General features: G+C 36.3%; 1 protein-coding gene across 7 annotated transcripts in view; it reads right to left on the bottom strand.

Moving 5' to 3' along the window:
* The window catches only part of WDFY3 (WD repeat and FYVE domain containing 3), a 279,594-nt gene that overhangs the window by 98,058 nt on the left and 155,478 nt on the right, over window positions 1-26,058 (bottom strand). For 6 of the 7 annotated variants that reach the window (XM_082632435.1, XM_082632434.1, XM_082632436.1 and 3 more), the window contains 12 exons: window positions 24,914-24,997; window positions 20,260-20,437; window positions 19,240-19,454; window positions 16,845-16,957; window positions 14,324-14,555; window positions 12,803-12,903; window positions 12,436-12,654; window positions 8,615-8,796; window positions 6,531-6,762; window positions 4,708-4,868; window positions 2,664-2,775; window positions 195-385 (listed from right to left, as the gene is read on the bottom strand). In XM_082632435.1, coding sequence (XP_082488561.1) covers window positions 195-385; window positions 2,664-2,775; window positions 4,708-4,868; window positions 6,531-6,762; window positions 8,615-8,796; window positions 12,436-12,654; window positions 12,803-12,903; window positions 14,324-14,555; window positions 16,845-16,957; window positions 19,240-19,454; window positions 20,260-20,437; window positions 24,914-24,997 — 2,020 coding nt within the window. The remainder of the gene's footprint in view (window positions 1-194; window positions 386-2,663; window positions 2,776-4,707; window positions 4,869-6,530; window positions 6,763-8,614; window positions 8,797-12,435; window positions 12,655-12,802; window positions 12,904-14,323; window positions 14,556-16,844; window positions 16,958-19,239; window positions 19,455-20,259; window positions 20,438-24,913; window positions 24,998-26,058) is intronic. The other variant, XM_082632433.1, reaches the window with a different exon arrangement.

The raw sequence follows: 26,058 nt of genomic DNA, 5'->3' as shown, positions 1-26,058 counted from the left end.
ACAGAAAAAAATAACCCCAAACTAACAACTTATATTCTCACTCGAAATATGTTAGTTTTAATAAAAGCTACCAACTTCTAAAGTTTACTTGGACAATACTAGTCTTCCAGAGTTTGAAACTACATGAACTACAATGAAAATTAGAAGATTTTTAGTGCAAAGTAAAGTGAAGACCAAGCTTTATGGTTACAAACCTGGTAGCCCTTGATTCTTTCCATCTCTTTGCTGGCTAGTGGGTTACTCTTGACCACACAAACCAGGGCCTTGACTGCTGCATATAGCCCTTCCACATCAGAAGCCATGGCCACCAGGCCCAGGATGGCTGCAGCTCCACCAATGTACTGCAAAGTAGTGGCAACAGGCTTAGGAACAAATGTTCTTACTCCTGATTAAAAGACAGTGAAAAATAATTAAAATAAATTCCCCACTGTAAACAAGAACTGAATAAATCATCTTAAGAAATATTTAATTAATTATATATTATGCCTAAAAACAAAAAACCCTTCTATCCTAAAATAAAAATTCTAGGGCTTCCCTGGTGGCGCAGTGGTTGAGAGTCTGCCTGCTAATGCAGGGGACACGGGTTCGAGCCCTGGTCTGGGAGGATCCCACATGCCGTGGAGCAACTAGGCCCATGAGCCAGAACTACTGAGCCTGCACGTCTGGAGCCTGTGCTCCGCAACAAGAGAGGCCGCGATAGTGAGAGGCCCGCGCACCGTGATAAAGAGTGGCCCCCGCCTGCCACAACTAGAGAAAGCCCTTGCACAGAAACAAAGACCCAACACAGCCAGATAAATAAATTAATTAATAAACTCCTACCCCCAACATAAAAAAAAAATATTCTAAAAAAAAAAAAAAATTCAAGGTAGAATTTGGGAGAAGGCAATAAATGCTGATATACTTTCAGAGAAGAGTTGGGAGTAAAGGAGGGAGTAGAGAAGAGCAGGTTTGAGAGGAAGCACAAGTGTTTCTACTCTATAGCTTTGGGCAATGTAAAGACTCAGAAGTACAGAGGCCTTGGGAATATATTTCTGAAGCAAGGGAGAATGCCTTACTAGGTACTGCTGGAGAATAAACTTGGGGAGAGCAAAAGCACTTCATCTCTGTGAACTGGGGAATGGGATGGAGAAGCCACCCTGGCAAGGATGAAGTATTCCCTACAGAAAAGCCAAACAGAGCACATTCCTGACCACTGCTCAAAGCTTCTCTTAGTTATGTAATCTGAGTAACAGTACATCAGTGACCCTGAAGAGCGTAAGTATGTGGAAACACAGTACTGGAACTAACTTTGTCAATTAAAAAAAAAATAAAAAATTCACATCTACATTCCTAACCTTGTTTTTTATTATTTTTTTTTTGGGGGGTACACGGGCCCCTCACTGTTGTGGCCTCTCCCATTACGGAGCACAGGCTCCGGACACGCAGGCTCAGCGGCCATGGCTCACGGGCCCAGCCGCTCCGGGGCATGTGGGATTCTCCCGGACCGGGGCATGACCCCGCGTCCCCTGCATCGGCAGGCAGACTCCCAACCACTGAGCCACCAGGGAAGCCCCCCTAACCTTGTTTTTTAAAAAAGACGTTGTTTAAATGTCATTTGCCTACCAATCAAGATTGAGTTTTTAAAAAATAAAGGTAATATGCATTTTATATTTCTGTGTGCTCTGTAGTATCCACAATACTTTCATACATTATGGCACTGGATTTTGAAAGCTAGCTTCTAAGGTAATTAGGGCCAGTATTACTAGTTTGTAGATAAGAAAATTGACATCCATGGAGCTCAATGTCTGGCTTAAATCCACAGTGACAGAACAGGGGTGAGAACCAAATCTCTGAACTCTTCATTCACTGCTCTTTCTACTATACCACAGTGCTGCTGTATTTTTGCAAAGGACATAGAGCAGTGCTCAGTTAAATATTTGTTGAATCGAAAAAAGAAAAATTACCATGTGCCTTAGCATAAAGGAAACTTTTGTCAGAGCACTATAGCCAAAAAAGAAAAACAAAGAGATGTGCACATTGCGGGGACAATAATAATCGCCTGATAAACATGTAGGACGCTGACCAGCACAACACTTTTTATTTTAAAAGGAACCAATATTCTGTACTGATTTGCACATTAAAATACATAATTGCCGGTTCTGAATTTTAGATGGCCTGACTGGGTTATATCTCAAAATTCTATCTAACCAAAACAATCGATTCTTTCTAAGTAGACATCGGGTAAGAGGCTCTGCAGCTCTAACTTTTATTTTAGTTGGACCCACAGTGCTCATACTCTGAAGCTCTTCTTTCTAGCTCATTTCCAAATAAAAAGCACCACGACTGTCACCACTGCAGCACCAAACCATGTAACAATAGCAATCATCACTATTTGCAAGTCTTTGCTGAATGTAGTGTGACCTTTACCTTGAAATTATGTAGAAGTATACAGTCAGTGCTCATCAGTGTTGACAAAAGAGGGGAAAAGTTAATGGAATTTTATAGAAGATTATAATTTTTAAAGCTGACTGGAGTTTGGGATTGACATTAATCTCTAAATATTGTAAGAACATTACAGGTCAGCACTATCGAATGTGAACTTAAACACCACACTCAGTGAAGAAAGTGAACGCGGATCTGAAGGCAAATAAAGAAGTCTGAAAGACAAAGGCAATTTGACTCACCCAAGTATCCAATCAGAGTAGCCCCAACTGTCCGTGCTGGTCCATTAAGATGCCCTGCTGAGTTGTGTATCAACTTCACAGGAGTGGCATTCTCATGGGAGGAAATGCCTAACTGAAGAATAGGAAAGGGAAAAATGTAACTGAACAGGAACAGTCTGAACATTTTGACTGGAAAAGAAAAAAGAACATGATGAGGAACATATCTTTTCTCTCTCTCCATAACAGAATACTAAAAACATGAGTATTCATTTTCTTTTAAATGTGCAAATACTTCCAAAGGTGTGGAAACTCAGAGGTACCTGAGTAGACTCAGTTAAATACAGTCTACTGAGAGAAAGATGGTGAGGGGGTCTTGGGAAACAGCCTCAGGGGTCCTTCTGAATGAGACTCTGTTGTGGTTTAAAGGTTCTTGTCACTCGCTGCCACACAGTATTTCTGATTAGTGAATATAATACTTGCTTTACTCCATAGCCAAGTAAATGTCACATAGATTATCCAAAAGTTTATGGATAAAACATGCCCTGTACACAAAATAAATGTTAAATTTTGCACATACATACACAATGTGCTTTTAAAGCAAATATAAGGCATAGACTTAATTCTGTTGTTACCGGTAGAATAAATTTATGTAGTTAATATTCCTTAGAAGATTTTATATATATATATATATACATATATATATATATATATATATATATATGTATATATATATTCACAGGCAAACCTCTGCACAAGAGCTTGTCAATACTTACTGTTCCCAAATCCTTTCCCTTCCAGCCTCTTGATTTCCTTCCCCTTAGCTTTGCCTCCTTTAATCAGCCAAAACGTCTTGTCAAGCTCACTGATGACTTCCACCTTCCTAAACCCGATGGCCAGCCTTCATCTTTCTGACTGCTCTAACACATCTGCCACAGTGAATAAGACTTCTACAACACCAGATTCTCCTAGCTTTTCTCCATTCTTGCTGGCTCCGTAGTCTTTTCTGCTCGTTCTTCATCATCTTCCCAACGCTGTCACACTGGAATGTCCCTGGTCTCCATCTGTAAACCTTTCCTCATCTCCATCTCCATCTCCTCTTTGGTAAGTGTACCTAGTCTTGTGACCTTACCACCACCTATGAACACCCGTGGCATTCGAAACTCTCCCCTGAACTCAGATTCATATTTCCAATGATGTCCCCCCCTAAGATGTCTAATATGTTTCTCAAACTTTTGCAAAACTTAATTCTCAGTCCCTCCCCCACCCCCCAACTACTCTTCCTATAGTTTTCTCCATATCAGAAAAAGTGACTCTACTTTTGCCTCGCCTACCCCGCAGGCCTTCACTGGTTTTGTTTAGCCACACCTGCCTCTGTGGCAGGCATGCACTTTCCTCAGGGCCTTAGCACTTGTATTTCTGGAATGCAAACCCCACCTGCCTATACATGCATCTTATTCTCCATATTCTCATGCTTTGCTGCCTCATCTGTTTCAAAAAGCTGCTCCAATTTCACCTTCTCAGTGAGGCCTCCGCTGACCATCCTACTTAAAACTATAAGCTTCTTTCTCTCACGTTTCCTGCTTTATGTTTCCACATAGCACACTCTTCATCTTCTAACATACTCTATGATCAGGTTATTTCTTTAGTTATTATTGTATGCCTCTTCCACTGGAATGTAAGAACCTTAATAAAGGCAGGGATTTTCTCTTTATCTACTGCTATGTCATGAACAAAATGGTGCCCGGCATTTAGTAGGTTATCCAGAAAAACATTACAGCCTCAAAAATAGCAATTGCTTCCTTTAGTTGCCTAAAGTTCGATTTCTTAATTGCCAATAAAAATATAAGAATTAATATAAACTATGCACTTGAATTCTCACTCTTCCAAATTAAACTATATATCTAATTATGTTTTGGCTTAAATTCAAAGGTAAATAAACCAAAACAATGTATGAAAGGCACTGTTTTTAGCAACCACTCATACTTGTGTGGTGCCCAGAAGGAAGCTCTGGAACATCTTTCCAGTGAGAACCAGCGGCAGCCCACTGGGGAATCAATCTGCTTACCTGTTTAGCGATGGCTTTGCTGTCCAACTTGTTGTACACTTTCCGGATTCTTGCCACTGTTAGGGCGGACACAGACAGTGCATAAAGGCCAAAGGACACCTTTTCCTCTGGTACTAACGACACAGGAGATGGGACCACACCTTCGGATTTTGCATCTTTACCTTCAAAAGAAGAATAATCCTTTTCAAAATCGTCAGTTTTTCTCCTGATCCTAACACAACTTTTTAATTCTTATTATCATTTTTAAATGGGTAGCCTTGAAAATCTTTTAAAGTGGAACAAGGGAGCTAAATTTAAAAACTGTTTTATTTAATTTCCAGCTCTTTATTTATTTCTTTAATTAGAAAATGAGGAAAAGCATCCAGTCATAAAGCTTTACATCCTGAGTTTTACTCTTAAAATATACTTAATATACAGCATAATGTAAAGGAAGAGGAAGAGTTTTAACTGTTACCAAACAAATCACAAAACACTTCCCCTTGGTTCCAAGGAACAAGGGAATGAAAATGAGTGGAATGTCTATGAGCTTTGTAGCACTAGGTCTCCTTCCCAGTGAGAGCCCTCACATATGCCTCTCTTTATTCTTCCAGACAACATGGCAAAGTAGTTTTAAAGCAAGATGGTTTAAGTTTGAACCTCTGCTTTATTGCTTAAAAGCTGTGTGACCTGTACATCGCTGCACCTCAGTTTCCTCATCTGTAAAATGGGGATGAAAACAACAGCCCCCACATCCCAGTGTTTTGAGGTGATGAATAAATACTTGTGAAGGGGGCTTCCCTAGTGGCGCAGTGGTTGAGAATCTGCCTGCCAATTCAGGGGACACGGGTTCGAGCCCTGGTCTGGGAAGATCCCACATGCCGCGGAGCAACTAGGCCCGTGAGCCACAATTACTGAGTCTGCGCGTCTGGAGCCTGTGCTCCGCAACAAGAGAGGCCGCAATAGTGAGAGGCCCGTGCACCGCAATGAAGAGTGGCCCCCGCTTGCCACAACTAGAGAAAGCCCTCGCACAGAAACAAAGACCCAACACAGCCATAAATAAATAAATAATTTAAAAAAATACTTGTGAAGGGCTCAGAGTAGCTATGTCCTTCATGCATATTAAATTATTCAGCACACATTAAGTGCTCAGTCAGTGTTAGCTATTATCAGACACTATCTGAATCAAGAACCTGAGTGAAAGAGAAATTACTTAGCCATAAGATTATTACCATTTACAACATATTTGTCCCAACTCTTCTGAGAACTTTGGCAGAATGAGAACAAGGGAATGGAAGACATCATTTGGAAAGAGTACTACAAAGGAACTGCAGCTTAACATCAACTCTCTGATTCTAAATTCCTTTTGGGAGAACGGATAACAGGAGTGGACTGCAGGAATAAAGAGACGAGGAAAATTGATGTTAACTGGTCTAACCTAAAGAATACATGTGTGTGTCTTCTAGACCCATCTTTCTTTCCTTTAACCAGAGTAGATATACTTTAAACTGCTTCATGTAATAGGAGAAATAACAGAGAGAAGAAGCCTGGGGTTATAATGTTAGAAAGTGTATACCCACATCTTGGAGCCAACAAGAGAAACTGGAAAACTAGTGACTAGGCATGAAGACAAGAAACAAGAAAGCATAGGATGACCAGTGGAGGAGAGCATTTTGAATAGGAGTGAGTGGTCAATAGTATCATGCTGGAGAAAAGTGGGGGAGAAGGCCCCCTTTTTTGGATAAATGTAATGTATAACCTAATCTACACATATGCACTTATTCATGCATCTATACCACAGGAGGTAAGTTTTATACAACTATATGAACAAAGAATATGTTACTCACATGGCATACATACGGCCTGAAAGCTTCCAACATAATTTGGTCCTAGTTCATAAATGGTAGTAACATTTGAAGGAGGTAAAACTTCTTCTAGAAAGTGCGTGGGTCCCAAGCGCCAAACCAACGAAGCGATTTGGCGTTGGGCAGGCGGAGTACCAATGTATGCATAGACTGTGCTAACCACCGGTGGATTGGCAGAGCCTGAGCCCCCGGGAGTACTGTGAACATAATGCAGCTGTAAAGAAAATGAAAGCAAATGTGTGAAATTCAACCCAAAACACTTTCACCGGGAAAATAACCACTTTTTGTGTATATTTTCATTATCCCAAGGCCATACAACTTTATGAATGTACAAAAGCTGTTGAGCAGAGAAACATAAGGGCAGGCCAGGATTCTAGAACCTGATCAGCAAGTTGGAAATTTGTAATCCAACTCTGTAATACAGATTAATACAGATAAACTATCTAACGCTAGAAAGGGCAACAGTCAAATATAGGGATTCTGTTACTATCTGGTTGGTTTGCATACCAAATTAACGATGCTGCTATGAAATTTTCAGGTTGATATAAAAACAGCTTTCCAACTATGATATTCAGGCAGTCTTGAAATTAGTTATGATACCTTCAGTATGAGTCTGTTAAATAAAATTATTCATGCAAAGTGTTTTATAATGGGTAAAGGGCTATAAAAGTATTAGAAAAATAGTCTATGTTATAATTTATACACACACGGTTTAATCTCAGTGCAAAATATATTCTCAGATTTGAAATGACACTGACAAGATGCTTAAATTATCATTTAATTCATTACAATAAATATATAATTAGAGTGTAAGAGGTTAGGAAATCAAGTTGCTTCTTGTGGTACAGGCAGCCTTCATCACTTGACAGAATGAGTAACATTCCCATAGACTGTTTTGTCATAACACTGTCCTAGCTTCAGATCATATCTATGATTCCATATATTAAAGAACAACTCCTTGTGATGTTAATAGTATGAGTATGAAGACCAACATTCGACCTAAAGTTGGTTTCACAGGACTGTGACTTCTCACAGGCACAGTAATGGTGATGATGTAAATATATTAATAATAAATCTCCTACCTCTCAATTCTAGAAGTTGAGGACATTTTTAGTTTCAATGATACTAAAAATAATGAAGGAGCAACCTACTAAAGAATCTACAAGCCCATTTCAAATGCAATCCTGTATACAGAGAAAATAAATGACTATTCCCAGAGTTCATTTTAGGGTTTATCATACTGAAACACGATGTCACAATAAAATATCATTAAGGAAGGAAATGTATTCAAAAAGGCTGCCCATTTCACTGCTTTTTAAACTTCAATTCACACAAAAGGTAGACCTTTGCTGCTTCTTTTAAGTGTTATCACTATAAAAATGGATACCATCTTTTAGAAGTTAAAGAATTTTAAGAGCTTGCTAGCTCAATTCGGTAGAAAGTAACGAGTAGCATTCATCCTGATTCACAAAAAGAACTTCTGATTCTTTACTGGTTGCTTTAATTCTCTTGCATCTCCTCTGAATACTGTAGTACAGCTACCTAGAGTAATATTTATACATTCATTTATTCAACAAACAATAAGGGAACACCTTATTACTATTATTATCAGGGACTAATCTGGGTGATCTGAAAACAAGGATGAATAAAAACAGTTCCAGCTCTAAAGGAGCACAGAATCTACTGGACTGCATACAGTAATAACAATGAAGTGACAAAATACTGTGTTCATCATTTATTTAATTTAGGCATCCATCTGGTTTCCAACCATCCAACTGGTTTCTCTCTGGTGAAAAAGCACTTAACAATCTGGCTCAAGCACTGACATATTCACTAACATCTTTAGTACCCTGTAACCCCTCCTTTCGAGTCTTTTCTAATCAAGTGACTTGAATTAACCAGCCACATGACTCTCACCTATTGTTTAAATGGGTACTGAAGGTCAAGTTAAAATTAAGACAGCAATTTAAAACAATACCCCTGCAAACACACATACAGGCAAACACACCCACCCCTAAACTATCTTCTAAAAGCAGGTTGAGATTTATAAGCACAAGTACGCTCACCTTCACGGTGCTGACAAGCTGTCCATCAATGTAGAGGGCTGCAGTGCTGTTCTTCAGCATCCCTTTGCTCATCACCAGAACCAGATGATGCCACTGTCCCTCAATGATCAGTTCTCCACAGCGGAAGCGAGCGCAGCATGGCAGAATCTCATAAAAAGAGGATTCTTCACTAAAATCATCAACTAAAACGAAGAGGGGAAAGAAATTAAAAACTTAACATCATCCTCATTCTAACAATTATTCACATCTAGACTTCGACTCTATGTTAAAGTAATATGATGATGATGTAAATGAAAATACCCCATTCATTCAATAACTTTACCTAAAACATGGGATATATTGTGTTTTGTTCTGTTCAAGATACATACAGTTATAATCAAATAAAGTTTAATAACTAAGGAAATAAAAAATAAATAAAATAGACAGTAAAATAAAGTTACAATAGACAACAACAACAAGAGATTAGTTGATTATTACCTGTCATGGTCTGTTATAAAAGGTCTTTTAAAATCCTAGTTTGAGATGCATTTGATTATAGCACTGGTTAGACAAACAACCAAGAAAATTAAAAATTTTATTCTTTCTTTATGCTCTCAATGATACAAGGGGGCAACTATCTGTTTTTAGTTTGTGGTTGTACCACCCTGACCCTTGTCTAACAATAGCTGGTAGTAAGGAGGCGATTTATGGAGTGGAAAGGTATTTTTTTGGTCCAAGTTTCCTGCTTTACCTGACAACTCTGGTGATTTGCTAACATTTGCAATCACTCTTGACTCTAATCTGGCTTGTCTCTGCTACCCTGTATGTTGCCAAATCATGCCAGGAAATAATGGGTTAAGTATTAACTTAATGTTAAGATAGTTAAAAATTAATTTATCTTTAATAAGAATTCAAGAGAGGGTGGGACAGCAGCAGAAATCCAGATGTTAAAAATTCATTCCTTCCCCCACCCCAAGAAAAACTTTTTAAAAAGAGCTAATCTTAACCATGTATCTTAAAGCAGACCCACCGGTTTTCAGTACAAACACATATAATATACTGAAAATTAAAAGTTTAAATTATTTGAAGAAAGAATCACAAATAAAATATTTTACTTCTGGAATCTTAAAATATTTGCATATACTAAAATGTCAAGATTATTATTATTTTTTAATCAATTAATTAATTAATTTTTGGCTGCATTGGGTCTTCGTTGCTGTGCTCGGGCTTCCTCTAGTAGTGGTGAGTGGGGGCTACTCTTGGTCGCAGTGCGTGGGCTTCTCATTGCAGTGGCTTCTCTTGTTGCAAAGCATGGGCTCTAGGCGCGTGGGCTTCAGTAGTTGTGGCACACGGGCTCAGTAGTTGTGGCTCATGGGCTCTAGAGCACAGGCTCAGTAGTTGTGGCGCATGGGCTTAGCTGCTCCGCGGCATGTGGGATCTTCCTGGATCAGGGATCGAACCCATGTCCCCTGAACTGGCAGGTGGATTCTTAACCACTGTGCCACCAGGGAAGTCCCCCAAGATTATATTTTTAAATGACAATTCAGAAGATACATCTACTGATGAGTTAAGACCACTACAAAGACAGCATCTTATCCATAGGTGACCTAATTAGGAAGAGACTTGAATAAACTAGGCAAAAAGCAGGGTCAAATAGCTTTGAAAGGTCTAGTGTTATGGACCAAGGGATGCGAATGAAAAGATAAAAGGTTATGGGTGAAACCAAGAACTGTTCCCTCTCCCTTCCCTGGTTATTAGACTTAATCTTCTTGAGAACTGTAGAAGATATTACTCATAAAGATTTTCTGAGAGCTTCACATTCTGACTCAAGCTTAAACCAAGATATACCCAGCGTTCAGTGGTGTGTCAGGATATTTGGTAAGCCAACTGGTTTCTGACAGCTTTTAGTTACCTATAGGCATCTTAATGGACTATAGCTGTTCAGAGGACGGATGCTTGTAATAGTAGCATCGTTTGTGTTACTAAGGTATATGTTACTATAATTTCTAGTTATATATAGACTATCGTAGTCTTGAAAAGTACATTTAGTGAAAATGATATAGTTAGAAAACATTTTTTATTGAAATATCCCTAGATCTAATCCTAACTTTTCCACTAAATTCTATCTTCTTTCCAAATTCTCCATTATTATTCACTTTTCTCAGTATTTCCCTTTCAAGTCATCTGTGTTTTTCTTCCTTTATTTTTCCTTCTTCTCATTCATTCATTTATTCTTTTATATAATATTTGTGGGCCTAATATATGCTAGGCACTATTTTCGGTGGCAGGGCCTAGATTACAAAGATAATAACATTGTGTGTGGGAACTTGAGAGTTCTAGTAAGGTAGACAGACAAAAACAAAACAAAGAATTAAAATCTATGAAATCCAGATAAGTGATAAAGAATATTAAACAAAGGCTATGACAGTGGACATAGGGAGGAAAGGAAGATTCAAGAAATGTTAAGGATGCATAATACAGTAAGACTTAGTAGAAGGGGTGGCATTGTCAAGGATGACTTGAGGTTTCTAGATGGGATAACTGCTAGTGAGGGTGTCATTTACCAAGACAGGAAAATAGAAGGAGATACAGATTTTAAGAACAAATATTACAGTTTGAAGTTTTTCAGGAGGACTATTCATATTAAGATATCTAATATGCAGTTGAAAATATGAGGACAAAGCCTGGGACACAGACATATTAAAATTTTTTAACTTCAGAGTCCCTGAGGGTAAAAAGACCTAATGCTAAAAGAAATTGATGTTTTCTCATGAAGAACAGGTTGAGTACAAAGACTAAACATAAGAGCTTGAAGAATACTAATTTTAAGGGGAAGATGGGAAGATGGAAGAGAAAGCTGTTGAAAGAAATTGCAAGAGAGGTCAGAGAAATAGTGAAAGAACAAGTAATGGGTATCTCAAATTGAAGACTGCAGATAGTTTTAATTAGGAAGAAAACATCAATAGGATCAAATGCAACAAAAGGGGCAAATAAAGTATCCACTAGGATTTTAAAGCACTTACTGTATTGATGCCTAACTCTGTGCTGATCATGATGAAGAATCTTAATAAGACAAAAAGCCTTACAATCAAACTGAGGAGCTAACATTCATATTCAATTAATATGTGAATACCAAACACAGGGGAAGCAATATGTGCTATTATTTTATTTAGTCAGTTAAAAGACAAAATCAGATGATAAAAAAGAGGTACATATAAATATACATACACAAATGCTTATATTCAGAGCAAAGAAAATTCAGTGAACTGAGATTTCTATTTTATGTTACTCATATCATTTAGGAAGATATTCATGAATGCCTTGAGTTTGAAGTTCTATTGCACAGTAACGTAACATTATGGCATATTGGAGGGAATTAGCGAATTAGGATTATTAAATGGACTGTGTTAAGTCTTGAAGGTAAGTGATGAATAAAGTAATTAAAATGTTATTGTGTCTAGCACAGAGTGGCACATATGGTAGGCAGGTGCTCAATGAATATTCATTAGTTAAGCAGAACTCACAGCCAATGAAAATCCCTACTAAAATATATTAAACAAGCATCCTGCACTCCTAGCAAAAGCTGTGATTTCTTGGCAAGTAGAGATGAATCCTTATTTTAGGAACTCTCTCCACTGTTTTCTATCTAAGTCTCTTTTGAAAGTGAAGGTGCCTTAAAATTTCACTGGTAAACAATATTCAAGATTTTATATAACCTGTTCTATTCTATAATAATTTAAATTAGAAAAGAATTACCAGCTGGACCTTAAAACCAACCATTAAAATGAAGTTTGCTACTTTTAATAGTCACAAGAAGCAAAAAGAAAAAGATAGATACTGACCATAGTTTTGGAGTAGTTCCTCTTTGGTGGAGACAATCAGCGATCGGTCTTTTGCTGACAGAACTATGGCAAGGCACACATAATGCTGCTCAGAAGAATTCGCTCGGCGAACAATAGTAAGAAGTCTGACAGGGTGGTTATTTGGAGGAGAACTGAAATGTTCAATGCAAAACCAGCTGGAGTAGCTTAAGCCAGATGGAGGAGGGAAGAATCTTTCACCTAAAGTGAAAATAGAAAAATAACAATGAAAGAGTTTGTGTTGACTCGTATTTATATTTTAAAAAGATGCCAAGAAAAGCAAAATCTCTAAATAAAATATAATCTACTGGAAAAAAAAAATCTCATAAGCAGAGAAAGTAATATTTACCGGAACCAATGCCACTGACCACGGCCCCATCGGTAAGACCTGTTGTGACAGCATTGTTTGTAGGGGCATTATGAGGGGCCAAACTGGGCAGGAACAGGCAGCTGTTAAAGAAAAGAAAACGTACATATTAGAGAGCAACTGTTTTCTTCTCTTATTACTATGTACTTAGTACAGTGGAATAAACTACCATTATTTAAGGGTAACCTGAGATAAGAGATCATGGAATATGTCTGGATGCCTAACAAAGTCCTTCCCTTCTTTCAATTATGTGAGTACCAAAAGATATATTTAAAAAATCTCCATTTTTAAAAATTTAAATTAAAAAAAATCATAGTATAATTTGCAGATGGTAAAATGCACCAAAGTATAACCTGTTCAAGACATTGGAAATTTTTCATCACCACAGAAAAATTCCCCTGTGCCCCTTTCTAGTGAGTCACTCTCCTCTGTTACACTGTCCTGATTAGTTTTGCCCAGTCCCAAATATGTTTTAATTCATTGTTCGATACTAACCCACGACAATGTTCTTAAAATACAACTTATAGTTTTAGATCAATGTAGAAGAATCCCACAAACAACCAGTACAGACATAGGTCTTTTCTCTTAGCGTTTATGTCCATTTCGAGGCTGACAGACTTTATAAATATACTCTTCTAGATTTGCTATAGATTCTTTTTTTAAAATTATTAATACACTTTATTATAGAACTTTTTTTAACTTATTTTTTATAAGCAGAGGAGAATCTCTCTCTTTTTGCTTTTCGCCATGCGGCTTATGGGATCTCAGTTCCCCAACCACGGATTGAACCCGGGCGAAGGCAATGAAAGCCCGGAATCTTAACCACTAGGCCACTAGGGAACTGCCTAGATTCTTTATTTGTTACTTCTGCTATTAAAGTGTTTTCTGCCACTTCAAAGTATTTATTCATTTCATGTGATAGTAACTGAATACTTATAATGTATAAAATACTAATACTTATAATGTATAACATACTAAGTTAGGTAATTTGAGAAAAAAAAGGACAAAACCTAGCCAAAGAGCTTTTAATCTAATTTTAATTTGCATATTACCTGTAACTTTATTGTACTAAATCAGAGGTTGACAAACATTTTCCAGAGCAGGCCAGAGCATAAATATTTTATGCTTTGCAGACCAGATAGCCTCCATAATGACTTTGCAGTCTAGCATGAAAGCAGCCATAGATAATACATATACATAAATGAATGTGGCTGTGTTACCATGAAACTTTAGTTACAAAAAAAGAAAAAAAGAGAATTTACAAAAACAGATTTGGACCGTGCACCTTAGACTGCTGACTCCTATACCATATCAACTTATTTAGCAAAATAATTAAGAACAATTAAATCCAAAAATCTTAACATGCTCAAGGAACTCAATCATTTGAAAATATATAGCATATACTAAATTTTAATCAAGTAGATTTAAAACCAAAGATCTATTTCTCAAAGGCAAGACTGAGGCATGAAATATAATAGCTTGGCTACCTGGCAAATTTCTTACCCAAACCCTTCAAGGGATGTGTCAAATTCAACAAAAGTTGGAGTAACTGATGACCCATGAAGTCTGATGTCATGTGGGGTTGTCATGGAGACCAGGCACTTCACCCTGGTCAGGGGTACAGTACTTCCTTCTGCAGATTTCACTAGGCTCTTGCTTATGCGGTAATGGTTATCTTCATGTAAGCTGAAGACACTATCAGAACCCAGACCTTCCATAGATGTGATCATACTACCTATAAGCCAAAGAAAATCTCTTGAGAAAAATATCATATAGATTTCTAAAATAGTGACTTTAACAAGGCTGATTAATTTTAAATACTACTCTTCAGTTTCAATATATACAATAATTTTATTTTTGAACTCCAAAGCTATTATCCAGTTTTAATGTAATTTATGTTCACTTAAAAACTTAAATAGCATATGTTTTTACTTATATTTACTACTAAAGTAATAAGCACATTGCAGAAATGTTGGAAACTACAGAGTACAAGTAAAGATCAGATAGAAAAAGAAAATCACCAATGACCACTATCCAAGCCACTGCTACAGTAAAATTTAATTATAAGCTACACTTAATGATGTTTATAAAAACCAGATCATACTTTTATTTCACAAAGTAATTTATTATTTCTCTTTGAGAAGAAAACAAAATATTTGAGAAGTATTATAATGGAAAGAAACAGGTCATCTTTCTTATTAAAAAAAAAATAGGAGATAAATAGCAGAAACTTGCTTCTCCCATTTTCTCCCCATTTCTAATTCTTCCCTTATAGCTATTAAAATTAGATACGTGATCACAAAAACACTTGAATTTTAAAATTCCTATATGCATGCAAATGGTAACAATTTTAAGAACAAAAAAATAAAATTTAAACAAGCTGTTCTATTCTTTCAGGAATACATTATAAATGTAATGGAGAAAATATTCCCTCTCAAGATAAACCACATGAATTTAATTATTTCCCTCTTAAGTGTACTAAGCAGTCAGGCAACCATAAAAATATTTCAATCTTCTTAGAGAAAGGAACTATTTTTTGTCAATTCTAAGGAACTGTGTAAAGTACAAAAACAACAACAACAAAAATATATACATGCAGGGGATGTATATTATTGATAAGAAAAACTGAAATACTGTTTTCCAATAAAACTGCATTGGAACTCAAAAGGGTCTTAGGGTTTCCAAAACACAGTATTCACTAATCACTGATAATAAATTGTAGGAGGAAATATTAAGGTTGAAATAATGGTTGAAGGTTGTTTAATCTGATTCTCACCTGAAAAAAAAGGGCTGAGCTAAATGATTAGTATATGCTTGAAGAACAGGCATTCTACTTTTCTAGGTTCCATTCTTTCCTGCTTCGTTAATAATGGTTATTTCAATCCATTAACACAAATGCCTTAACTATGGCTAACAACAAGACAAAATAAATTGTAAAGTTAAAACCCACCAAACTATAGAATTAACACTGGGAGGAAATCCAGGGCATCTGAGCTCTCTATTGAGAGTACTCTTTCCCCACAGCTCTTGAGTGGATGGAATCTGGCGCTCCTCCATGGTCTATGCCGGATGGGTAGGCAGTGCCTACATTCTAACACCCCCATCTCCATCATCCTTGCATCAGCCTAATGCAAAAACTTCTCTTCCTTGGAGGTTCTGCATCAGCCATCCTATCACACACCTCTCTATGAAACTGCCACCTACTATTGCTGGCATTTCATTCTCACCTCTTCCCTGTAATAATTCTTGCCAGTGCACTGGGGGATCTCAAGGTCCACATGAACAACCTATCTAACACCTCCCTTCTATGATCACCTTTCCCCCAATGAGCTTTACTTCTACTTTACTCCAGAGCCACATTTTGGGCACAGTCCTTTTCTTTGCTTGTCTCACCGCTCCAATTTTGATTGTCATTACCTACCTCATTCCTCCAGTTCACCCATTCTTTTTCTCTCACTACATTTGCTTTTTAGCCTAGCCATTCTTCTCCAGCCCAGTGATCTATCCCTTTTCTCCCAGCCTATCACTAGCTGCTTGACTTTACTTCTTCCCCTATCTATCCTATACTCCTTGGTGTTTCTCTTTGACTACTTTTATTAGTATTTTAAATTTCCTGTCCTCCATGTCCTCCTGCACCAGCTGTCCTACAAAGCCACAGCCTGTGAAGAGTCCAGTCAACCACTCTAGTTCAGGCAGCAAAGGCTACAGTGAGAACGGTAAAGAAATTACGGATCTTCTGAGAAAGAGGTATTCCCCCTTCCAAGCCAAGGGTTATTCTGCACATAGTTCTCACTTCCTCTGGATCTTGCTTGTATCACTGATTCCTTTGCCACCCCCATCTGCCCGCTTCTCCAGTCAAACAATGAGATCTTACGTTTTTCTATTTAAATAACAAATGAAAAACAACAACAAACCCTTCCCTTTCTTCTCTTTTACAGTCGAACTTCTTGAAATAATTTTCTTCCCCTACATGATTTTCATTTATAAGATAAACCAAAAAAGGGAACTTCAAAGGTCAACTTACTTCTCATCTCTGGCTCATAACTCAGTGAACTTGGTTTGTGGACCCTATATTGTTTTAGCAGTTTTTTGTCCCAGGCACCACAATTTAATGGACTTGCCAAACGTAAAAACTCCCTAAAGAAGAGACAAAGCGAAGTTATTCCTTGATTGGGAACATTATATAATTCACACACAAAAAAAGTGACTTAATGAATTGTAACAGACTAATTAAAAATACTAAAGCAATCTGAACAGTTACTATAATATACAATGCTAATTTTATGTTTTAATTCACCAAGCAGTGAAAAGAGCACCAAGTATTGTGAAAAGTTACAAAGGAGACCTGAGGAGCATGTTCTCCTGGAATGTGATGGGCAGAAATATAGTGAATTGTCAAGGGGTTACAAAAATAGAAGCCCTTTATATCCAGTCATTTACAGCATCATGTAAAAGGAAAAAAATTTAAAAAAAAGAATACTCCTCTAAATTTTCAATTCCCTACAGCAGAAAAAACAATTTTTTTTTTTTTTTTTTGCGGTATGCGGGCCTCTCACTGTTGTGGCCTCTCCCGTTGCGGAGCACAGGCTCCGGACACGCAGGCCATGGCTCATGGGCCCAGCTGCTCCGCGGCATGTGGGATCTTCCCAGACCGGGGAATGAACTTGTGTCCCCTGCATCGGCAGGCGGACTCTCAACCACTGTGCCACCAGAGAAGCCCCAAAAAACAAATATTTAAAGGTCAGGTACCCTTTGCCAGTTTTTCACATAGAGTGTGATACACAATTAGCTCATAATCTATGGCTTGTAAGCAGCTAGGTGCCTGTACCATCATGTGACCTTTGCATTCACCTAATTCATTCACTGTGAAAACTAAGCATGTCCAAATGGTTGGTTTCCATTGCTTCCTCTGTTTATCTAAGTAGGCGGTACAAGTTATTTAGTAAAATACAAGTATTAGGTATGAGATAGTCTCTTTTTCTCATTCAGTCTCTCTACTTTTAAAGTAGCAGATCATCAAAAAGGATCATAGGAAAATCTCCATGCTGTTTTCAAAACTTTAGGTCTCTGAATATATTCATAACGTGACAAAGTGAGTAGAGATTGTGTCATTCATCTTGGTATTACTAAGGCCTGGCACACTGCCCTGTACAGTACTGTTTAACAAATGTTAACCACAGAGGTTTTTCTTAGCTTGGAGTCAGTTAAAAAATATAAATTACAAATAGAGTCCAACCATTTTTAAGAAAGTTCCAAAAGTTTTATGAAAAAGGAGTACTTTAACAGCAGAAAAGAATTATTTTATTTATAAAAATATATAAAAAAATATATGTATTTATTTATTTACACTGGGCCTTAGTTGCAGTAGGCAGGCTCCTTAGTTGTGGCTGAAAGTGACAAGATATATGAGAGTATTTTTTTAAGGAGGGACAAGATGATTTAAACATTAAATCTGTTTGGCTAGGTTATTTCAAGGAAAGTATTTTTTTTAATGTTGTTTTATCCCTAAAACACAGAGCACTGTTTCTCTTATATTAAAAAAGGTTATTCAAATATACCTATTTCTCGAATGGTTAAACTGTGCAAGGTATATCCACACCATGGAATACAACTCAGCAATAGAAAGAAACAAACTCTTGATACATAACAATCTAGATGCATCTCAAAGGCACTACAACAACTAAAAAAAGCTAATCACAAAAGGTCATATACTGTATGATTCAATTTACATAACATTTTCAAAGTGACAAAATTATGGAGATGGAGAACAGAGTTGTTTCTAGGGGTTAGAGACGGTGGGGGTTAGGGAAGTGGCTATGATAATAAAGAGGGAGCACTGGGGAGATCTTTGTGACATCTTAATTGTGAGATGGTTACATCAATCTGACACAAGTGATAAATAACAGGGGAACTGTAGCATACGTGGATACATTGTACCAATGTCCATTTCTTGGCCTTGATACTGTCCTGTAGTTACATAAGATGTAACCACTGGGGGAAACTGGATGATGGGGACACAGAATCTCTCTGATCTACCTTTACAACTTCCTCTGAATCTTATTTTAAAATTTAAAAAGTGTTTCTTAAAAGAGTTTGTCCACGTAAAATGTTCTTATCTATAAAGTAGATGCAAGTCATACAAATATAACATGACTTCATTTTTAAAGGGAAGTAAGAGTTTGCTGGATTCAAGCAAAAGAAATGACCAATGGACAAAAACATCCTGTTTACTAATAACTAGATTGATCTGTTTCTAAGCACGATATTTTGGGCATTTTGCCCATTTTTGTGGTGTTTTGGTTTTGCCCCCAGATAACTGAATATATGTTTATTAAAGCAAGACTCTTGACTATAAAGACTCTAGAAACGGCCATTACTAATGGTGGCTTATTTGAATGTGAAGAAGAGAACATACTGACCTCAGCACCATGGGCTCCAGAGCCTGAGAGGCTAATCGTTCAAACATCCGCTGGAGGGGCGGGTGCAGTGAGTGGTCCTCATCAGCCAGTGCAGCACTGCACCGCTGCAGCAGTCGCGCATGGAGACCAGCTTCACACATGACTTGCTGGTTTCTTTCTGTGTGCACCAGTGATTGTAAAATATTTGCCACGGCAAGTTGAAGGTCCAAGGCATGCTGAAGTTAACAAAGAAATTCATGCCACCAGGGCATTCTTAATAAGATAGGTGATAGTTCTCTCCTTTTAAGAGTTGAAGTACACCTGTTATTTTAATATGAGGTCTCTAGATGCTTCAAATTACATTCAGATGAATTAAGTAGCTGACTTAGAGGGACACAGCAACTCCAGGACAGGGCTAGGGAAATATTTCTGGTCTTCATTCTGCTAGAAGCATACCTAGCTTGACTCCATTTTCTTTCAAGTCTTTCGTATTACATGACTATATGTAACTAATAATAGTTTTATTTTTATAGAAATAGTGGGTATGACGTAAATATTTTTCATGGTAAGTAAATAACCAGTTTAAAGAATGACCTATTGTTAACATTTGTGACACTTTAGGCCTTTGAAACCATACATTTTAAACAAAACTAGTCATCCAAACTCCAGTTCACCCAAACTCTTGAGTGTTACAAATGAAAATACATAAATAGCCTCAAAATGGTACCTTCAGTCATTTTTCTTCCTGTATTATTTATTAACAATTTCCACTGCTGAGCAGGATTTACAAGGAGAAAGAGAATTATTTTAGTACCAGAAGTAACTGCATTTTAACAAATGAGTTGTATTCTAAAACATACGTACCTACTACTCACTAGGAAAGTTAAGACTCAAACACGAAAATCCTGTTTTTTTCCTTTACCTACTTCAGTACGTGACACAGAAAGGTTCCATGTCACCTTCTTGGTCCCACTCCCTTGCTCATGCAGTCACACCTTCCACTCATTAAAGACGGGAAGGAACCAATCTATCCAAGCTTACTTCTGGCTGTGTCACTGACCCAACAGAGGCCAGGAGGTCCAGCATAGAAAGCATGGCTCCAGGATGGATGATGACAGCATCAGAACTCTGGAGAGATGAAGTTGCCACATGTACTTTCAGGTCAGCAACATTTTTAGGAGGGTAGACAGGGGGAGTTGAAACAGAATGATATGCATGCCTATGAAAAGAAAGAAGGGTAATTGGGTATTTAATTTCAATCACATTCTCTGTTCATTTTCTTCATCTTCTACTACCTTTCTCCACTGAGTAAAAAAAAGCCTTATAATTAAGGGTTGGGTTACAAAACACCTTAACGTTGGGAAATTAAAAAACAATATATTTTCAATTCTTGAGTCACATATAGACAACTTATCAAGTCTTTTAGGCTCTTATATGTTTTTACCACTTACTATTTGGATTGTTTTATTAAAGAATGGCACATGATGACTAGTTAACATTACTCTATGGTGTATTTGAAAGTTGCTAAGAGTAGATCCTAAAAGTTCTCATCACAAGGAAAAAACCATTTTTTCCTTGAATCTATGTAAGATGATGAATGTTAACTAAACCTACTGTGGTAATCATTTTGCAACACATGTAAGACAAGTCATTACGATGTACACCTTAAACGTTATACAGTGCAGTGTATCAATTATATCTCAGTAAAACTGAAAAAAAGAAAAACAAAAAGAATAACATACATGACAGAAGATATAAAGAATAGGTGAAATTACAGTGAGTCAAAGCTCTAAGAAAGATGATAGTTTTGATAATTTGTGATGAGAGTACAAGTTATATTAAGTGCCTCAGTGAGTGTTTTCTTTGAAATTTCCTATTTGTTTTTAACCTTTCCTTAAACCATGGGTAATATAATCAAGAACAAACAAGATCAAAGCGGCCTACTCTATAACTGGTTCAACTGAGTCAGAGTTGGCTCAGAATTCTGGCCACATGTCATATTAAGAATCAAGGGAGTTCTCCTTTAGCTTATTTGCAACTACATTCACGCTCTTTTGCATTATCCTCCCTACCACTGAGAATATTCGCAATTTTTAAAAACTTGGGATATTTTACGTAACAAGCTTCCGTGAGTTAGAAAGCCTAGCCATGCCCTGAATGCACATTTCTTCTCATCAATGATCTCCACCGTCTATTTCATACTCTTCTTCTGCAATTCATGAGTTTTGCACATTTTGCATCTTGGCACAAGGAAACAGATGCTTGTGGCTTCAGCCTATGGGAGCTCTTTGTTCCAATGAATTGGTTTCAGCATAATTTGTCTAATGCTGAGCTCTGTCACTGAGAGCAGCGCAGTTTCAGCTCTCTGGCACAAGCGCAGCTTGGGAAACAGATGCTTTAAGTCACTGATTTAGTAGCAAAGAATTGGCACTGCCTTTTTTTTTTTTTTTTAAGTACATTCTCTTTTTAACAGAGATTCTAGGAAAGTATTCAGCTTCACTTAAAAAAAAGAAAAAAACACATGTGTGCTACGGTTTAAAGTCAGCATATCCTCCACCTACTCATTTTTTTCACTCCCTGGTTTTTTTCTGTTTTTGTTCAGAAAGGTTTAATTTCTAAACTTACTAGAATAGTTTTCTAAATGTTTATTAACAACAGGTATCCTCCTCCCATGTTTCTCCCTTTATTCTTTAAAATATTTTGACCTAACTAGAAAAAAAAAAGATTCCTAATTCCTCTATTGTGTAATAGGAACTCCAAACCATTAAGAAATTTCATAAAAATTGTTTTCATTACACATAAAAACTAACACAATTTTGAGAAAAAACATCAATTCTAATTGTATATTCTAGTTACAGGCCTTCCGAAATTATTTCTTAGTTGCCTGATTTAATATAAATTTGAACTTAAATTATTGATACGTATAGCTAGGAAGAAGTCCTTTTTGTCTCTGGAAACTGAACTCTACTAATATGTAACTACTATAGTAGTAAACTTTTAAAACTTATATAGAAAAAAATCTAATGTAGGAATTACATTATTCTTCTCAAACTAGAAAAATACTGCAAACATCGTAGAAATCTAAAACATGGTATTTATTAAGTAAAATTAGGTCTATTTTAACAGCCATTATATAACATTAATTCTTACTAAGTCACTTAGGTATTGCCACAGGTATTACCATTTTTTACATTTAGAGACTGTGGTAAGCTTATTACATTGGTAAATACCAACCAAGACCTAACCATTTGCAAAGATAGGATAAAATGACATTGTAAAATTTAGTTAATTTTTATGTTGCAGTTAATTTTAAAGCTTAAAGAAATTGCTACTTAATATTTCAATCTAAATTCTCATATATACTTAAGACTTATCTACCTCTTTTGGGAATATATACTTAAATATTTAAATTCTGAATTTGCTTTGCCTTAATTATCAAGTGTGTATAGGCACTAAGTAATGGACACCGTGTTCAAACGATAACTAGTACTCGCCACTGTTTTTGCGATTGCAGATATATTCTGAGAGTCTTGATTACTATTTTGTATTTTGCTTTCACCTCCTCTGTGATTGAATATTGTTCAGCATAATTCTGTTCCATTATTTCTTCTGAATAATGAAAAAAAAATTACGAGTTTTAGTTTTCCAAAATAAGGTTTCCTAGTTCGTTTTCCTCCAATTCTTCAAATAGAGAAGAATCTCCAAGATTTTACTTGCCAGACAAGTATCACAAGTTGAAATTTCCTTAGTACCTTAATCTCCACAAGCCATAAAACTAACACAATGTTGGTTTTTCCCTTTGCAAACAAAACAAAACATGTTTTGCCACAAGAAAAAAGATGCCCATAAGCTGATGTAATTTGAGATGTTCTGGAGATATTCTAACTTCAAAAATTACTATACTGTGAAGTAAAAAAAGTTTTCTTTATTAGCTTATGATTCTTATCACTGAGCAAAATGTATGTAACCTGACCAGAATGGCAAGCTACACTGACCTTATTATTAGCAAGAACAGCACTGGGAGCTTCCTTGGGGTAACATAACTTGTAAGCCTAATTAGAATTCCCATGGATAAAATACGCTCAACTACAACTGCTGATTCAGTGACAGTCTCCCCTTAGGTCAAAGACAGGACATCCTTATACGTAGCTGTGTTGCAAAAGATGAAAAAATGTTTTTGATCGAAGGCCTTGAATAACTATGATATGGAATAAAATGCTGTTTTCCCTTTGTCAAACTACTATTTAAATAAATAGTAGGTTCTAATAGATTTTTAAATATTTGTCCCCTTAATCTGTGAATCCCTATTGAAAGTATTCTGTAATTTCTGGTTAATACTTAATGAATTTAAACACAGCAATTTTTAAGCCTTTACCATGTATGACAGAATCATAAATACGATTTATTTTAATGATTAAAACTATTTAGTAATTGAAACTATTTTTCTAACATCCAGTAGTTCTCTGGGATAGTCAGCACACATGAATCTTGCAACACAAAGTATACCTTTTACCTTATTCATTTTAGCAACAGAAAAATACACTAGGTCAACTCAAATTGATTTCATAATGTCTTGAATCAAGAACTGCTCTTACAAACACAAAAAAGAGGTAGTAGTTTTTAAATACAAATACATTGAACAATACTAAATTCATTTAACTATGCCATGATTTACTAGAAGAAAATGAGCTGTAAGCCCCAGTGTAAATTTAAAAGAAAAAGGAAAATATAAGCCCATATACCTAATGAATATTACTCTTAAAATATACTGAAATACCAAATTTATAACAAATACTTCAAATTTAGTACTAAATTAACCACAACTGTGTTCAAGTTTCAAAATCTGAACAACAGAAATAAAATTAAACAACAACAGAGCAGAACCTCAGGATTCATTTTTAAAAAGCCACAGTGGAAGAGAATTAATACAAGACTTAAGAAGTCCTTAAGCACTTGCTTATGAGGAAAACAGAGGCAGGAAGAGTATTTGGTGCCAAGTGCACAGACTATGATCATTTTAAGTACAAGGTCACAAATGGAATCTCAAATGGATCTTAATTGTATTCTTGTCAATCAACTGCTGGTTCTTTATAGTCATAAGCTTTATATATGAGGTAGACTACATCAGTTTAGAAAGAGATTTACACACAACTGATGAAAACAGGAGCTAGGGGAGTATTTTTAATTCACTTTTTCAAAGGTTAGCCTGCTGAGTCTTCCTAACAGCATCATATTTCAACTGGTTGAACCCGATTGAGAAAATACACATTTCCTCAGCCAGTGCTGGGATGTTCATTTTGAAGTAATACTAAAAACCAAAGAATGATCCCAAGCACATTTAAAGTGAAAAGAAAAAGGGGAAAAATATTCTAGTTAAAGAGTAGAGGCATTACATCCTCATTTCTAAATTAATTTTAATAAAATACATGCTGGCTCTAAAATGCATATTTTAGTCCAAATAATAGAGTTGGATGACAAAATGCTACATGTCCTTCATATCTTCATAGCATCAACACATTTTACTCTCATAAATATACTCAGCAGAAGCTGACAGTTTTAAAAACAAAAACAAAGGTATCAAATAGAAAGAAAATAATTAAAGTTACAAAGCACAAAATCCACATTAATATATAACTGAGCACAGAAGAAAAAAACCCATACAAGTAAAGATTGACTTCTGTTATTAGATCAGTACCTTTTCCTGGACAAAGCTGGTGTACCCCAAGGAGAGGGGAGAGAAGACTCACTTGTCAGGCAAGGAGGGATCTGTTCTGCACGACTACAGACAACAAAACAGGGTGGTTTAGAAAGGTTAGAACAGGACACCAGGTTGGCAGTTGGTTAGTTTCACAAGAAATACCAGTAAAAGTTTAATAGGGAACATCCTCCATACTCAGCGGGAACAAGGAACAAGACTACAACACATGCACTGAGGGAAACAGAAAAGCATGCTTTAGGCAGATGCTTATTCATTAATGTTAACATGTAACATATCTGTTAAACAGAGTACTATAGGCCTTGTTTTTTGAGGAAGCAAACTAAAAATAAGGTATACTAACTAGGATAAGTTAGAAAACAAGGGAAAAGAGGTTGAATCTAAATACACAAATTTTAATTTTAAAAAACACCTTATTCCCTCAACACTACACTCTCCCATGGTTTCTATAAGTTAACAATATATATGCATTTTTATTTTCAAGGCAGGGAAAATTTGAAAACCTTTTTTACATTACCTGTGTTTTCTATCTAAATACTAAGGCCAAAGAAATATTAAGAAACAAGAAACATCTCAGTAGGTATTTCAAAGTAGATAATTTTACAGTTAAGGATATAAAAGCTTTTAGCTCTACCCAATAGAGTTACTTGCTTTATTTATGGGGCCATTATAGAAACAATTCACTTGTTTTATGAAGTAAAACTATGGTAATGGTTAAAAGTGATAATGCTTGGGGCAAATTAGCAGCATGATCAGCATGATCACTCTCACATTATTTTCAAAGTGAGAGCTTAACTGAAAACACACTTTAAGAACTGAAAATAAGTGATTTAGGTAAAGCAGACTTACGATCTTAGAACCCTGGATTTTCCACATCATAGATTTTATCACAATATGTTATCGTTTATTTATGTGTTTGTATTTAAGGTAAAGGATGGATATAACCAAAGTAGCCTTGTGCTGAGTTGCACCCTTAATGCCCTAGCACGATGACCTGGCATGTGATAGGTGTTTGCTAAGTACTTGTTTAACGAAGGAATGAGTAAATTAATCTGATGGACTCCTGAACTATCAATGTCTCCCAGGGAGATATATCATTTTTTGAGGATTATAAAATGTTAGGA

The sequence above is a fragment of the Mesoplodon mirus genome (genome assembly GCF_964341445.2).
Source record: "Mesoplodon mirus genome assembly, chromosome: 2".
Taxonomy (NCBI): Eukaryota; Metazoa; Chordata; class Mammalia; order Artiodactyla; family Ziphiidae; genus Mesoplodon; species Mesoplodon mirus.
This window is presented reverse-complemented; position numbering and strand designations above follow the sequence as displayed.